Here is a 16,268-nt window from a genome sequence, read left to right as displayed (position 1 = left end):
TTTCACCAACATCTTGGAAAATGTCATTTAAAACACTTTATTATGCTTTCCTCGCCAAGAGTCCAACGACATTACAGGAAATAGTACTGTAAAGAACATGAAAATTATCACCTAGTTTACTCTTTATCTTTATAGAATAAATTTCTAAAACCAAAATCTACACTTCTGAATGATTGGAGATCTTAGTATCTTTGAGTATATTTCTAGTGGCTTCAATATTAAATTGCAATCATCTTCCATGTGGAAAATAATAGATTTTGGTATAAAAATGAGGCAGTGAGGACATATTCCATGGTTTAGTTTTAGATGAGGAAATGTTGGGAATAAATAGGTCAGGAATTTAAAACTTAAATTGTTTTTTATTCCAAGATCAGAACATAAAAGTCATAAAAATCATAGCTGATGGTGACAATAATAACTACATTTGAAAGAATTTCATCTAAGTGCTTTAAAATTATTTTTTAATTTATACAATGTTATGCATATTTTAATTGTGATAATCATACAAAGTCACTTTTTAAGTCCTTATTCTTTGTGTGATACTTTTTGACAATTTTTAGTATTATTTTAATTTATTTGTCCATCCTTCCAACCATCCATCCATCTATCTGATTTTTCAACCAGGGCTATGAATCCCTGGAGGAATTTACAGTCTAGTGAGTATAGTAATGGACAAACCAATGTTTATCAAAAGTACACTAAAGGTAATGATAGCACCCTATACTTTTAGAGTTCATACTCTGGAATCACAGAAACCCAGTGCTGCATTCTTCCTCTGCTGTGTCTTTGGGAAAGATATTTGATGTTCTCAAGCCTTTAACCTCTTCATTGGCTAAAGAAAATAAAGAATAAAAATAGTAAATAATGCTTGCTTCCTAAGTTGTTTTGAGAACTAAATTAGATCACGCATAATCACATAAAACGTTTAGCATCCTGCCTAGTACAAAGAACATACTCAATAAATGAAAAATCACTTGGTAAATGAGTGACTAATGGCTACAGGGTTACAAAGTGGAAAAGAGTCAATCAAGGGTGATGGTTAAGTCTTTACCTAGCGTCAACAGAACTATCACCAACCTGAGGAAAATAATCGTATGCAGAGGAGCCTGGTTATAAAAGGAGAGATATGAAGAATTTAAGGGTGAGCAGACTGAATTTGAACTGGCAGGTGGTGTCATGTCCAGGGGCAGTTGAATATTAAAGCCTGAATTGCAGATTGGGAAGCTGGGTTGAAGGCCAAGGCTGGAAATTATTAGCATATAATTTGTAGTTAAAGCCACATAAGTGAATGAAACCAAGACTTAGGTGTAAAGCAAACAGAAAAACGGGCACAAGATCAAAGCCTGGGCACAACCAATATTTACAGGGTGACAGAGGAAAAGGATGTGGATGGAAGATAGATAAAGCAGAGGAGAAATAGTAATACTAAGAGGAAGACTAGGGGTGGGTGCCCCAGAGTCCCCAGGTGAAGAAGGGGGCTGTCACCAACATAGATGCAGCAGGAGGCTGCCATTACGGGAAGACTGCAGAGTGCTCATGACATTGGCAGTTAGGCTGTTTGGCAACCATCCCGAGAACCCTTTACACAGGGAGGGGAGGTGACAACCCAGATGACGTGGATTAGGGAGGAAATGGCAGATGAAGAGGCAGGGTAGCAAAGATGGACTAATGTTTTGAAAAGTTAATATGAAAAAGTAAGAGAATTATTTTACAAACGGCTACTTCCTGGGTTGCCAAAAACCTTTTTTTAAAAAAAGATTTTATAAAGTCTTCCACTGCAAAAAAGGTTGAATATGTACATGTGTATATTAAAACTATTCCTGAACCTTCTCCTTCATTTAATCCTTCATGAAATGAAGGATTTTCATTTAATTGTGCTGCTTTCAAATGATGTATATTACACGTGGCTCTATTGTATATAATTGTGAGAATTATATTTATTTCAAGATACATTTAATGAAATTCAAACACTATCATTCAGTTAGATGAGTTACGATCTTCTTCATACTTAATATAATTTATTAAGTGTATCTCATATTAACATTCCAATTTTTACTTGCTAATTTATAATCGATTTTCTTCTTGAAGTTTCTTTGTCTTTAATAATCCTCTTTTCTATGTAATCTAGGAATCAAGGCATAACTCTGTGTTAACTTTAACAAAGTCCTGTCTTTAGCAATAGCTGTATGAACATATAAACACTAAATGATGATCTCATCAAGAAAAAGTTTATTGAAAGAATCTATTCTGGGAGAGAAATACCACTATTATACCTATTTCATAATGTATTACTTTAATTCTATCTTGTTGTCCTCTACAGAACTTGTGGTTAAAATAATAGTAGTTAAGTTTAGAATTTAAACATTTGATTAAGTAAGTGTGCATTATTCATTTTAGTTGCTATAAAAAAATGTTTATTTACGGTACTGAAGTTTGTGAAGTTGAATGAGACTTACTCTTCCCTTGTGATGGGCCAGCTTGATCCCTGTAGGAATGGAAGTATGATTTAAAACACCACCTTGTGGAACGTGACATGTGGTAGAGGTTGTGAGCAGCACGCCCGTCCTCATTCACTTGTTTACCGACTCAGGGGAAAAGGCAGATTCAGTCACTCACAGGAGCAGTAGCATGCCACAGGCAAATATTAAGATACTATCAAAATATTTTCACACGTTCAAACAATGCCTGGTTTCAGGATCCCTGTTCAGTCTACTTCATGCTATTGCAAATTCTCGGGTTATCTTGCCCTGAGCCTTGGGCACTTGTGATGATAATTCCCTGCGGTAATAATTTGGGAGTAGGTAGAAGAATTGATCCTGGTTCCTATGGCACACTTGCTAAAACTTCTAGCGGGATAGGGTCCCATTCTGTACACATTTGGAAACTTGCAGCCCAAGTGACTCACGGCCTCCTCAGTTACCATGGTGATATTCCATTACAGGAGCTGATAGATTCCAGAGAGGTTGGTGCAGGCCGCCTCAGCAGAGTGGAGTCGCTGGCTCCCGAAGTGAAACAGAACACAACTGCCAGTGGGTGTGAGCTCCTGCAGGCAGAGATGCAGGCCCTGCGCGCCGACTGGAAACAGTGGGGAGACAGCGCCTTGCAGACGCACAGCAGCTTGGAGAGCCTGGTCAGCCAAATGGCCCTTTCGGAACAGGAGTTCTCGGGCCAAGTGGCCCAACTGGAGCAGGCCCTGGAACAGTTCGGTGCCCTTCTGAAAACCTGGGCTCAGCAGCTAACCCTCCTGGAAGGCAAGAACACAGATGAGGAGATTGCGGAATGCTGGCATAAGGGACAAGTGAGTTGGCTTCCTGTTTCCTCTTGGTAGTTACACTAGGAATTTGCTTTACCCCGTCACTGTTTACAAAAGAAAAAAAGAGAGAAGAAAAAGACATAGCTACAAGAGGGACACTACCTAGCAAATGCAAATACTGTAGCCTACTTGTTTGTACCCTCACATTAATCTGAAATAAAAGAAAAAAAAGGGAAAGAAAAAGAAAATTCTTGGTAACTAAAAATCTACAGCATTGAGACTTGGAGGAAATATTTATCTAGTAAAGTTTACAAAGTCTGATCTTTCCCCTTTTCTCATAAATCGAACTTTTGTGAAAATAAAGATTTGAGGAGGAGGGACATATTATGCGCCATAGGAAACGTTTCTTGTCAGCAGAGACATTTTGCTCTCATTCTTAATATGGAAGAGTTTGTCATCCTGCACTCAGCCATGCAGCCTCAGACACAGCCTGTGGGCAGAGGCATAAATAGACAGAGAGTCATAGCTGTTTTCTTGCCAGTTAACTATTTCAAGCAATTAAATGATTGAATTTATAGCTTTGAAAGACTCATTTGGTAATCCCTAAAGCACAACTAATAGTTTTCTTCCTGATTAGCATTCCTCTGTGTGGTTTTGACAGCTGCATTTGAATTAGCCCATTAACAGAACTCCTACCCGTGTTCCCTGGCTGCCTCTCCGGCCTTTTTTTTTTTTTTTTTTTTAAGCTGAACTAATGGCAGTTTTTCTTCAAACTGGGAGAAAAGGAATCACACCAGGGATAGTGGGATCCTAAAGAATAGGGGCCAGGAGCTGAACATGCACTTTCTCCTTTACTGTCTGTGAAATCCTTTTCAATATTTGCACTTTTATAATGCCCTGAATCATGGATGTCCTTAAAAGGAAGTTGAATAAACTTCTCTGCTTCTATTTATGTTATAATCTTTTCAGAATACCTCTAGCCGGCAAGAAAGTCACATAGTATTTCCAGCATTGTCTTGTTTTAAATCAAGTATTTGAAACACATTTAGCACACGGTAAACAGCATGGCATTTCTTTATTCTATTTATAACCTTTCTAGATTATTTTTGTTTTTGTTGTTCTAATGCAGTTCATGTCTTTTAGGTTTACATATCAGAATAAAACGTAAAAATCAGCTCTATGAAATAGGGACAGAGAATTTGGTAATTATTCCATGGGGTTCTGATATGAAAAAATACTACTTGGGTTCCTTTTCTTTTTTCTTTTCTTTCTTTCTTTTTTTGGAGGAGGAGGACAGAGTCTCACTATGGTGCCCTCTGTAGAGTGCCATGGCGTCACAGCTCACAGCAAATTCAAACTCTTGGGCTTAAGCAATTCCCTTGCCTCAGCCTCCCAAGTAGCTGGGACTACTGGGACTACAGGTGCCCGCCACAACACCCAGCAGCTATTTCCTGGTGGTCATTGTCATTGCTGTTTGGCAGGCCCAGGCTGGGTTTGAACCTGCCAGCTCCCGTGTATGTGCCTGGCGCCCTGGCCGTGGTGCTACAGGCGCCGAGCCTGGGTTCCTTTTTATTTCCCTTTCTTTCCATTTCATTAATATGCATAAAATTAAAAATATATGTATTTGGTTATACCTAGGTTACAATACTATTCTCAGTTATTGTTATTTCTTACATTGATACAATTAGAGAAAAATAATAGATGAGGCCTATAGAAATGCACATGATGTAATGTAAGACTAAATAGAAACTTTCAGTTCTTCTAACAGTTCTAAGGTGACAGCCCTCTGCCTAGCTTCACTGGAGTCCAGACTTGAATCCAGGGCAATGTTTCTGTTGACAATACTACATTTCCTCTCAGTGTTCCTATTTTCGTTTATTTCTAATGATGGAGTTTTATCTAGAAGTGCAAATAATACTTCAATTATTATTTTATGGCTATTACGTTGTGTTTACAAAATAGTTGATTTGCTGGGTTACTGTGGCATCTGTGGCATTGTTTTGCTGTTAAGGAGACCTTGTCATTGTTGACAATCACAATAATAATCACAATTATTTATTTTATGCAATTAAGTGAAAATACTCAATAAATCTTTTAAAGTATAAAAACAGATGATCTGTAAACTGAATAATACAGAGTGGCCATAAAGTTCGTGTGTAAGTTAAATTAGTGTGCAATTTTAAATTGCACATGAACTTTATGGCCACCCAGTATAATGTGACCAAAAAAAGAAAATCTGTTTACAGTGTTTGCAAAACTCATTTATCTTAATATCCACTGGATTATTAGTATTGGAAATATAGCCAGTTTTCCTAAACTTTCTAAGAGCAAAAATACATTGTAGGGTAAAACCAAATCAGAAGCATATAATTTGATATATTGTAATAATAACAATATAATTTGATGTATTGTAATAAAAAAACAATTGTCCTGCTTTAAGTCGAAGTTACAGAAATTTGTTAAATGTAAAGTTTTTCATCAAAAGCTTTTCATTTGTAATGTCATCCATTTATAAGTGACTGACTTCAATCCCAGCGTTTTTACCTGTTTTTAGTATGTGATAAGTTACTTTACATATTCTAATATTCTTCCTGAAATAAAATAAAGGGTTCAACATGACATGACGTAAATTGTTCCTAGTTTTAGCATTTGGAGTTTCAAAGTGAAACTCTATCATTGTTATTTATGAATTTTTATAAATGAAAATGTTTTAGCCTCCTGTAGCTCAGACACTGAGCTAAGTGAAAAACTGACAGATCAAGAGAACAACATCCCTGCTCTCAAACCACAGCCTAGGTGGAAAGACACACAAGTGGGATGCCCGGTGGGCTGGAATCTACAGGATCCTCAAAGAGAAGCCCTAGCAGGTGTGAGGGAGGGCCAGGAGCCTCAGAGGCGTGGTTAGTTGAGCTGAGTCTCAAGGTATGATTACAGCATGTCCAGGTAAGTTAGAGAAAGGACCATCACCCACATGCAAAGTGACTGAGGAATGAGAAAACACAGGAGGGGAAACTAGAGGACAGGAGGAGATTAAGAGGCCACTGTGCCATTCCAGAAAGGAACGCTGGAGATGGAAGCGGGTCTGTGAGAGTTGACATGCAGAGGCAGAGATGGGAGTGATGCAAAGCACTAAAGCTGGACTGGCTGTCTCTTGCATGGAGTGAGAAGGGAGACAAAGGGAGAGGCCACGATCATGCCCCATCTTCTCATTTACATCAGCAGGAGGACAGTGGTGCCATTTACCAGGATGGGGACGCAACACAGACCTGGTTTGTCAAGGGATGTTCTTTCTCTACAAATCTGGGCCATCTCTCGATAAATATCTTGGAGAATAAAAATAGTAACAGAGACAACTATTTGAGAAGCTACTCATCTTTTTGTTTCTCCTCCTCAATGTATTTTGTTGCTTTGGTGATAGCACTATCTGCACAGTGTTTAAATATCTGAATGTCATTCACCTGCTGATTATCCTCATTGGGCACTTAGTGTCCTAGGAGTTGTGCTGAGTGTTTTTCACTAATGATCTCATTTGCTCCTTGTGACAAACCTGTAAGAGGAACACTTTGATTGCAAAGCACCTTGTGTGACTCAGTTGATCGTGGCATTGATTTCAGAGGTGTACCTTTCATTTACTAAGACTTTATTTCAGGTCAGGTACCCTACTATTCACGTGTCTCCCTTTCTTCATTGAGGGGTGAAGTGAGGAGTGTGCATCTCGCACAATACTGAAACAAATGAATTAGGAGTAAAATCAGACCTGTGACTCATAAAAAAATCTTAATGTAAATGTTAACTGTATATCCTATATAAAATCAACTGCTATATAAACATTCTTAATCCAAGATACTGGACATTCTTTGAAGTGATTTCTCATCACCTTTTAACAACATACATCTCTCTCAGTGGCCTGGTTAGACTATTTTTAAATAATGTAGGGTTTCTTTGCTTTTTCTGACTTCATTTTAAGTCAGTTGACCACTTCTTCATTTGACAACCCTATGACATTTGAGGCTGGAATGTCTGTTCATAGCTGGAAAAGGAGACAGATTGGCCAAGTGCTATTATTTGCCAAGCAGAATTCTGAAAATAGGCCTCATTTCCTTATTGAATCTGCCGTTTTGGTTCCTCCCTTGCTAATAATTTATACTATGACCTATGCTTGTATTGTATGAAGGTATGGAAGTTACCAATTTACATTCTTGTTTCTTTGTCTTGCTATTTCCTAAAAGGAGATACTAGATGCTTTGCAAAAAGCAGAGCCTAGAACAGAAGATCTCAAGTCTCAGCTGAATGAACTGTGTCGATTTTCCAGAGACCTGAGTACATACAGTGGAAACGTTTCTGGCTTGATTAAAGAATATAATTGGTGAGCATGAACCTTATTGGTATTCTTACGAATTGGAAGCTAGAGGTTTATTTTAAGGTGTAATTTCAAAATGATATTAATCAAGCATTAAATACATTAACATGTGAGGTAAGTACACATTCTAAGTACTGCTGATTCCATCAAACATTATTTTACTCAACTTTATCAATTTTTTTCTCCATTAAATTTAAAAATCACTTTTTCAGTCTTTGTTTGCAAGCATCCAAGGGCTGCCAGAATAAAGAACAGATTTTACAGCAAAGATTTCAAAAAGCCTTAAGGGATTTCCAGCAGTGGTTGGTTAACGCAAAAATCACTACCGCCAAATGTTTTGATATACCTCAGAATATTAGTGAAGTTTCTGCAAGTCTTCAAAAAATACAGGTAAGAGTATTATCAATTCATCCTATAATTGTTTTTGAAGAGGATTAAAAAGGTACCTCTAGATCTTTTTATAAGTGCGTTGCATGTTAAAGCTTTGGTTAAGAAAATCAAATTTCACACAACTCCTGTTTGAAATGATTTTGTATGTGAAGAGAACCTAGTCTGTTTTTACATGTGAATAAGGATTTAGGAAATAATAAAAGCTCTTTCTGTGTGACAAGCATTGAATTGTGCCTAAGCCTTCTAGAGGGTTTTCTCATTTAATTTTCAAAATGCCCATATTAAGTATGCAAGATTACTATTTCCAGTGTACAGATAGGGTATAAGAAACTTAGTGAGGTCACAGAGCTGCCGTGTAAAATTGCTAAATGTGCAGGTAGATTTTTATGTTTGCTTGTTTTATTTCTAGTCCTTTCTTTACCTAACTGCAACTCCATCGTCTTCTTCACATCCACCTTCAGGAGCAGTATTTTCTAGGCACAGTTCCTAAAACTGCCTTTCACACCTGGGCATGTCTGGTTATTTCCTATCTAGCAGTCGCGAGAGACTGGTTATGAAATCTGAGTTTTTTTCAGAGGGCCATGTATATGGAAAACTATTTATGCGTGCTTGTGCTTGAAGTTTATCTAGAAGGAGCAGCCTGTATCTATTTCACCAATTTGATTTCTTGGTTCATAATGTAACATGATAACTCTCGCTTTGAAAATTTGCTCCATTTAAAATTCTTCCAATTTTGCTCCATGATAGGGCGTAAAATTTTGAAACCTCAGTGCCCATCTACCTGGGTTGGAGAAACCCAGGACTCTTTTTAAGGAAAGCCTTTGGCTTTTCTGCTGACCCTCCCACCTCAGCGCATCTTCATATATGGGGGTGGCCATTCTTTAAGACAGATATCCTGGTGAGGTTCCTTTAAACAAAATCCACCACATAGAATATCTATGCTTCTGTTTCCTGTTAGAACAAGCAACCTTGAACTTGTGCTTTTTATTTCTTCTCTAACATATGAAAATATTAATGGGAGTTGACTGGAGAACATGCATTCCACTTATTTTTCTACAGGGAGGTGATAGTCTCAGATCTAACCAGACGTTGGAAACAGTACATACTTTGGCTATACTTTATTATATTATATTTTGGCATAATGTCGTTGACTTGTCCATCGTAAGGACAACACTCTGTTATCATTTATTTTCTTTCATTTCATTTATTTCTTTAGAGATAGGGTCTCCCCCTGTCACCCAGGTGAAGTGCAAAGGTGAAATCAAAGCTAACTGCAGCCTTGAACTCCTGGGCTCAAGTGATCTTCCCTCCTCAGTCTCCCAAGTAGCTTGAACTACAAGTACATACCAGCTAATTTTTTAAATTTTTTGTAGAGAAAAGGTCTTGATATGTTACCCAGTCTGGTCTCCAACTCCTGGCCTCAAGCAGTCCTTCCACCTTGGCCTCCCAAAGTACTAAAATTACAGGGGTGAGGCACTGTGCCTGGCTTGTTCATTTTTTGATAAATTATCCCTAAATATATAATCTACTCCATTTAATAGCATTTACTTTATTAAGACTACCCAGAAAAATTTATATCTTGTCTTTTTCTAGGAATAATTGTGCTTCTGCTGAGTAGAGGGTTTGTTTTTATCATATGGGCCCAGGTTGTATATCTGGTTCTGTTTGCTCTTTTGCATCAGCAGCTAGGATCCTCAGAGCCCTAACCCAACTCCATCAATAATACAGAACCATATGGCATTTATTCTATAAACTAATCTTAGCCAGTGTTTATTTTATTTTATAATTCTTATTTTCCCTTGGTACTCATTTCCTATCCTATTTATTTTCATCTAATTGTTAGTATTTTATGCGATAGCTCACAACATTTTGGGGACAAGTCGGAATTCAGATTAGTAAATAAAATAATTACAATTTGACTATTAAAGGAAGACCTGAGCCTTTTCATGCATTCCATTAAAATAGCTTATTTCTTCTCTTTGATTTCAAGGATAACTAATAGAAAAATCAATGTTTTCTAAAGAATTTTATTGTGCTTAATTTTCTACTTTTATTTATAGGAGTTTTTGTCAGAAAGTGAGAATGGGCAGCATAAGCTCAACGTGCTGCTGTCTAAAGGCGAACTTCTGAGTTCTCTGCTGACCCAGGAGAAAGCTAAAGGGATCCAGGCCAAAGTTGCTACTGCAAAAGAAGATTGGAAAAATTTTCACTCAAATCTCCACCAAAAAGAATCTGCCCTAGAGGTATATGTAGCAGAGCCAACCAGGCGGACTTAGTCTGTGTTATTTGTTGTTGTTGTTGTTAACTAAACCCCAGTTTTTATACAGACAAGTGTTCCAATGGATGACTTTATCCCTCTTTGGACATAAATGGAGGGACCTGGAACATATTCTCCTGAGTAAAGTATCTTAAGAACGGAGGAAAAAGTGTCCAGTGTACTCAGGGCTTCTATGAAACCAACTTATATTTACTCACACTTTGTTATGAAAGATAGAACACAACTATAGTCCAGGATGAAGGAGAGAAACGGAGTGGGAAGGGAGTGGAGAGAGGAGGTTTGATAGAGGGAGGGTAAAAGGACAAAAGTCGGGACCACACCTGTGGAGCATATTGCAAGGGTACAAGTCAAATCTGTCAAGTGTAGAACATAAATGTCTTAACACAATAATCAAGTAAATGAGGCAAAAGCTATATTGATTGGTTTGATGTAACCTCATCAGATTGTATAAAAAAAAAACACAACACATTGTACCCCACATATGCATAAATGTATTCATGATCTATGTGTATTTGGCTTAATAAAAAATATATAAATGAAAAGGCCAGATTAAAAAAAAAATGTAATAAGCATGTAAACCACATGTATTTGTTACTTCTTATCTCTTTGTAAGTCAAAATCAACAAAATGAATACTCATATTTATTTATAGTCTTACAAGGGCCCATGGTGTGTGCTATTAAGTGTCAGATCCAGGCCTTCCCTTCATGGAGCCTGCAATATGGTTTTGGAGACCGGGCGCACCTGTGTCAGATGAAGCGTCCCATCCAGTCCAGTCTATGATAAAATACATAGCACTGGTGTTAGACGTTAGAAATGGGCATTATCTCTGAGGTGGACAGGATAGTTGAGAGGGGGAACAATTTTATTTTAAAAAGCAGATTCATACCAAGTTCTTATGCAATGTTCAAAACATTCAAATAGCTTGCTAGTGCCGAGGTGAAGGGTGGAATATTCCAGACATTGAGAAAAGGGAACAAAGGGGAGGGGGCTAGATTGGAGTGGGCTTTGAATACCAACGGAGGGACTCCAGACCTGCTTTTAAAATATTGCCCTGTCCTTGCCACTGGCTAAAACCTTGTAGAATCTAAAGATTCAAATGAAGGACTTCGAGGTCAGTGCTGAGCCCGTGCAGGACTGGCTGAGTAAAACGGAGAGGGTGATCCAGGAGAGCAGCCGGCGCCTCTACGACCTGCCAGCCAAGAGGAGAGAACAGCAGAAGCTCCAGGTGAGCAGGCCGCGGCCCTGACCACAGCTGTCCCGGCCCCTGTGTGACAGGCGAGCAGGAGTTCGCCCATGCCAGCTGGGACGCAGCGTGTCCTGTCCCCATGGCTGCCAGATGTCCTGTTTCTAACTTCCCTTTAGCTGTAATTTGTCCCTAGCGCCCCCCGCTGTGGAGGTTAGCAGCACTAAAGCCTGGGGTGGTCCTACCGCCTGCCGTGTTGGTTTCCGTGTTCTTTGGGCCAAAGCTTCGTCTGCGATGTGCTTTCCCGCCTCTGAATCGTGACTTGCTTGTGCTTTTCAGTCTGTCCTTGAGGAAATACAGTGCTACGAGCCTCAGCTCAGCAGGCTGAGAGAGAAAGCTCAGCGGCTGTGGGAAGGACAGGCTGCCAGCCAGAGCTTTAGGCACAGAGTGTCGCAGCTGTCTTCTCAGTACCTAGCGCTGAGCAGTCTGACCAAGGTAACGCTGCCACGTGCTGTGTGTGAGTGTGACGCTGATGTCCATACACCGGAGTCGACCGCGGGTTACTTGGGGGCCCCATCCCGCCATGCCAGCTGTAGTGACTCCGGGACAGCAGGAAGGCGGGTGAATGTGTGTGCCCAGCCTGGCAATCCAGGTGAACGTGGGTCTCTGAAAACACCACGGGAGCTTTCAAAAGCCTCAAGAGACTTCCAGTTTCTATGATTGCACAGATTGTCCCTTTGGATACTGAAATGATATGTTTCCCAGGGCTTTGAGTTTGAAGACTCAAAGCATAAACATAAAGCAAAAATCAGAGTTTTTGTCCTAAAGAATCTGAGATTAAATTGCTTTAGGAAAACATGAATCCAATCCAAAGCGATTTAAATTTTATTAAATTAAATATTTAAAAATGTGTCTAAATTTTTTGTATTCATTACATAGTAGTCAAGGATGTGTTGATTCAGAGTTTCAGTTTAGATTCTGGAGCAGAGCTGAAAATCGGCACTGATTCATATAACTGATTAAATCTCTTTTTAAATAGCTTAGGAAAAAGTCATGACCTTATTAAGAGCATTCAGCCAGTATAATGTAGACCCATCTTGAACTTTATGACAGGTTTATCCTGAGCTTTATGTGGCTTGCAACATTCGTTTCCTATGTTTTAAAATTTTAGATGTTAGAATGTAGAGAACTGACTATAATTTGGTCTTTAATTTAACCTCACCTATTTTAGTGTTGACTAACCCCTCGTCTGCTAATTTGGGTCATTAATAATACAACATGGAGGTCGTCACACTAGCATAAGGTCTTGCAGTAAATAGTCTGTTTACACCCATCTATGAATATTACTTTTTTGTCTTTAGAAAATCCATCACATATCTAATGAATTAAGATGAAGAATGAATCATTTTAGAATGAAATAAGGACATATTTCTATTCCTTTATATTTATTTAAATACCCAAAGTAGTAGATATTTTAATACTTTAAGAGCTATGGACTCTTAAAAAGTCATCACTGTGTTGGATGTCACCTATCATTAATAAGCAAAATTTAGAGATATTATAGTATCTCAGATTATTATTCTTCAGAACTCTGGCAACAGGGTGGGTCATATGGGAATGTGGGTATCAGTTGAGACAAACCTGGGATGTGAAAGCTGGAAACCACTCGATTCCTCTCCCAGACAAAGCATTAGGAAGAAATTTTACTGATTTAAAAAAAAAAAAAATCACCCTTGTCATGAAGAGGGGCAGTACATTGTACCCTTTCTTCCATTTGAACCAGTTATTTGAATAATCTTACTGCTTAGAAAGACCATTCACGTATCTCACAGAATTCACGCAAACTCGCGCCAAATGTGTGCCACAGACGCCTCTCTGATTGTAGTCATTCCTACAAACCATGAACTGTACAGTTTGCGTCTCTGTGCAGTGGACGGCTTGAAAACTGTTTCCTTCATTTCCAGGAGAAAGTGTCAAGATTGGACAGAATTGTAGCAGAACACAATCAGTTCTCTCTCGGCCTTAAAGAATTACAAGACTGGATGACGGATGCTGTTCACATGGTGGACTCTTACTGCCACCCGACCTCGGACAAGAGTGTCCTGGAGAGCAGGATACTCAAGCTGGAGGTGTGCATTTTTAGATAAATACGTGTATTTCCAATTTACAGCATTTGGTTTTTCAAAACTTCCCTAGTCTCCATCTGCCTGGCATGACGATGTCCCACTGTCCCCATGAGAACTCTCAGAATACTTTGTTGGTGTGACCCTGCCCACTTAGGGTGGACACACCGGAGCCCTCCTGAATCCTTTGACCCTGGACACATTTGCTCATGACTTTTTTCCAAAAAAAGAAAGTAAAACTCTTATGTGGTTCCTTGCTCAGTAGCAGATAAGAAGCTGGTTTCCAACTACCTCTCAAACACATTCATTTTGAGAAAACATTTTGAAGGGCAAAATGTTTTCCATCTCATTCAACTCACTTCCCTGCTTGTATCATTTAGTTGATTCTCTCCCATCTCAGAATTTGCATCACAGATACAAAAAGGGTCAATTTTGCATTTGTGATGAAAATAATTAACTTTCATTCATTCATATACAAGATGCTTTCTAGAAGACTGGCACTCTGTCTTGGCACCAAGGAATCAAAGGTAAATAGCATATGGTCTTTGCCCTCAAGGATTTTATTTTTGGGGACTGGAGATTAAAATACGGAAGACAGTAATGACAGATGTGGGTGTGCTTATGGCACTGAAGACACACAGAGGAGGGGGACTGGACAGGAGAGGTGCAGTTGAAAGTTGGAGCCGGTTTCATAGGAAGTCTGATAGCTAAACTGAGGATTTAGGGCTGATGGAGGAGGCTGTCCTGGCAGTGATGTCTGGGTGGAGATTTAAGCATGGTAGTGGTGGGGGAGGGAGGGGCAGGGAAAGTGTGAGCAAAAGCCAGAGGAAAGAAATAGCCTGCCCATGTGATAAATTGCTAGCAGTTGCTTTATTGTTGCAACAGAAACTGGTGGCCCTGGGTAGCTGAAGCTCAGTCTGTAGCAAATGGCAAGATCCACATTAGAAAGAGATGGAGCTTTGTCTTTTAAGTGACACTGGGTTATTTAATAACTTTGAATTAAAATTTCCTTCTCACTTAGGAAAAGAATAGGGCTTATGAAAAACTTAAGATAGATCATCTATTTCTGTAGGTTTATTGTGCTGGAAACCTGAACACTTACTTAGAAATTCTTCATCTTGTGACCTTTGAGAATTCATGAATTCTACTATAATATATTTTTCCCTTGTTAAAACCAGTAAAGTAGAACTTCATTGGAAGACAGGCATCATTTTCAGACTCAACACCTGCAAAGCTACGGCCCCTTAGAGACCAGCAGATACCTGGTGCCTGCCACCCACTGGCAAATAACTTTCCATCCTCCATTTCAGCAGCCAGCGGCTCCAGGGCCAGGTGGCTCAGGTGCCTGCCACTCTGTCTTCAGGAGCTCTGAAGTGTTTAAAGCCAGAAGTGTTGAACACTCAGCTGATAAAGGTTTACGGTGTTTGTTTCCACAGGCTCTATTATCAGTGAAGCAGGAAAAAGAGATCCAGATGAAAATGACACTGACCAGGGGAGAATCGGTCCTCCAGAATACCTCTCCAAAAGGCATCCCTGCTGTCCAGCAGCAGCTGCAGAGCGTGAAGGACACCTGGGCCGCCCTTTCTTCTGCAGTGATTCGGTGTAAGAGGTAAGGGAACTCACAGCTGGGCACTGCCGAGCCATCAGTGAAAGATTAGAATAATGCTTCACTAACAGACTGTCCTGTGCTTCTCTCTCCCGCCTTCCTCTCCGTCCTCCCTCCCATCCTCCCTTCTTTCCCTCCCTGCTATTTCTCTCTACCTTCTTCTTCCCTCCCTCCCTCTCTCCTTTCCTTTTTTCCTTCCTTCCATCCTCCCTTCCTTCCTCCCTATCTTTCCCTCCCTTCTTATTCCCTTCCTTCCTTCCCTCTTTTCCTTCCTTCTTTCCTTCCTTTGTAGAACAAAAGAAACTAGTAGGTGTAATCTTGCATTTATATCGACCCGCAATACTGTGTCTGTGGTTAAATATAATTGAAATGCCTGTTTCTTGTTATTGTTGTTTACGATTTAAAATCCAAAAAATGAATAGATGTTTTGTAATGTAAAGATATATTGATTCAAACTGTGTCATTTACTTGGGCAGTAACCCTAGGAAATACCAGTGAGGGAGCGGGAAAATGATGAGGCATGGGCAGCAAACAAGTCACATAGTGGGGAACTGGACCACAACCAGCCGGGAGCCATGGGCCTCAGAGTTTGTACTTCAGGGCAGGGGGGCAGGGGTGTTTGGAGGGCAGTTGAGGACTGCCCATGGGGTGACACTCCCCAGGTACTTCTCTCTGACACTGTCATCAAGCTGAGAGCGTGTCTTCAAGCTAAGAGAGCTGGGAGGGGGCAGTCTGCAGCCCAGCTGGCTGCAGTGCTGGGTCTGAAGGTCCCTGGGGAGGACGGGCTGACAGTATCTCTGCAAAACAACCCAAAGTACGGTAGTAAACTGAGGTATAAATGACTAACGGGATTGAAAATACAGGCATTGAGAAGGAAATGTTTATCTTTACTATTTAGACCAATTCGGAAAGTTTTACCTTGTTTTTCCATTGTGATTTTCTGGGTTTTAAGTCTCACTCGAGATGGTGGCTGTGTTCATTCTCCCTTGGTCCGCCCTTCCTTTAGTAATTCGGGTTTTTCTCTGGTGCTCTGAGAGGCACCTTTTCTGAAGTCCTGCTCACTTCCATAGGGT

At 39.7% G+C, this 16,268-nt stretch overlaps 1 protein-coding gene across 2 annotated transcripts in view; it reads left to right on the top strand.

Moving 5' to 3' along the window:
- Positions 1 to 16,268, top strand: part of SYNE1 (spectrin repeat containing nuclear envelope protein 1) — a 467,802-nt gene that overhangs the window by 232,808 nt on the left and 218,726 nt on the right. For both annotated transcript variants that reach the window (XM_053590506.1, XM_053590504.1), the window contains 8 exons: positions 2,942 to 3,298; positions 7,483 to 7,619; positions 7,826 to 8,003; positions 10,064 to 10,246; positions 11,365 to 11,508; positions 11,806 to 11,961; positions 13,431 to 13,595; positions 15,026 to 15,198. In XM_053590506.1, the coding sequence (XP_053446481.1) occupies positions 2,942 to 3,298; positions 7,483 to 7,619; positions 7,826 to 8,003; positions 10,064 to 10,246; positions 11,365 to 11,508; positions 11,806 to 11,961; positions 13,431 to 13,595; positions 15,026 to 15,198 (1,493 nt within the window). The remainder of the gene's footprint in view (positions 1 to 2,941; positions 3,299 to 7,482; positions 7,620 to 7,825; positions 8,004 to 10,063; positions 10,247 to 11,364; positions 11,509 to 11,805; positions 11,962 to 13,430; positions 13,596 to 15,025; positions 15,199 to 16,268) is intronic.

The sequence above is a fragment of the Nycticebus coucang genome, chromosome 5, assembly GCF_027406575.1.
Source record: "Nycticebus coucang isolate mNycCou1 chromosome 5, mNycCou1.pri, whole genome shotgun sequence".
NCBI classification, from domain to species: domain Eukaryota; kingdom Metazoa; phylum Chordata; class Mammalia; order Primates; family Lorisidae; genus Nycticebus; species Nycticebus coucang.
Note: the sequence above shows the minus strand (reverse complement) of the source record. Positions and strands in the feature narration are given on the sequence as shown.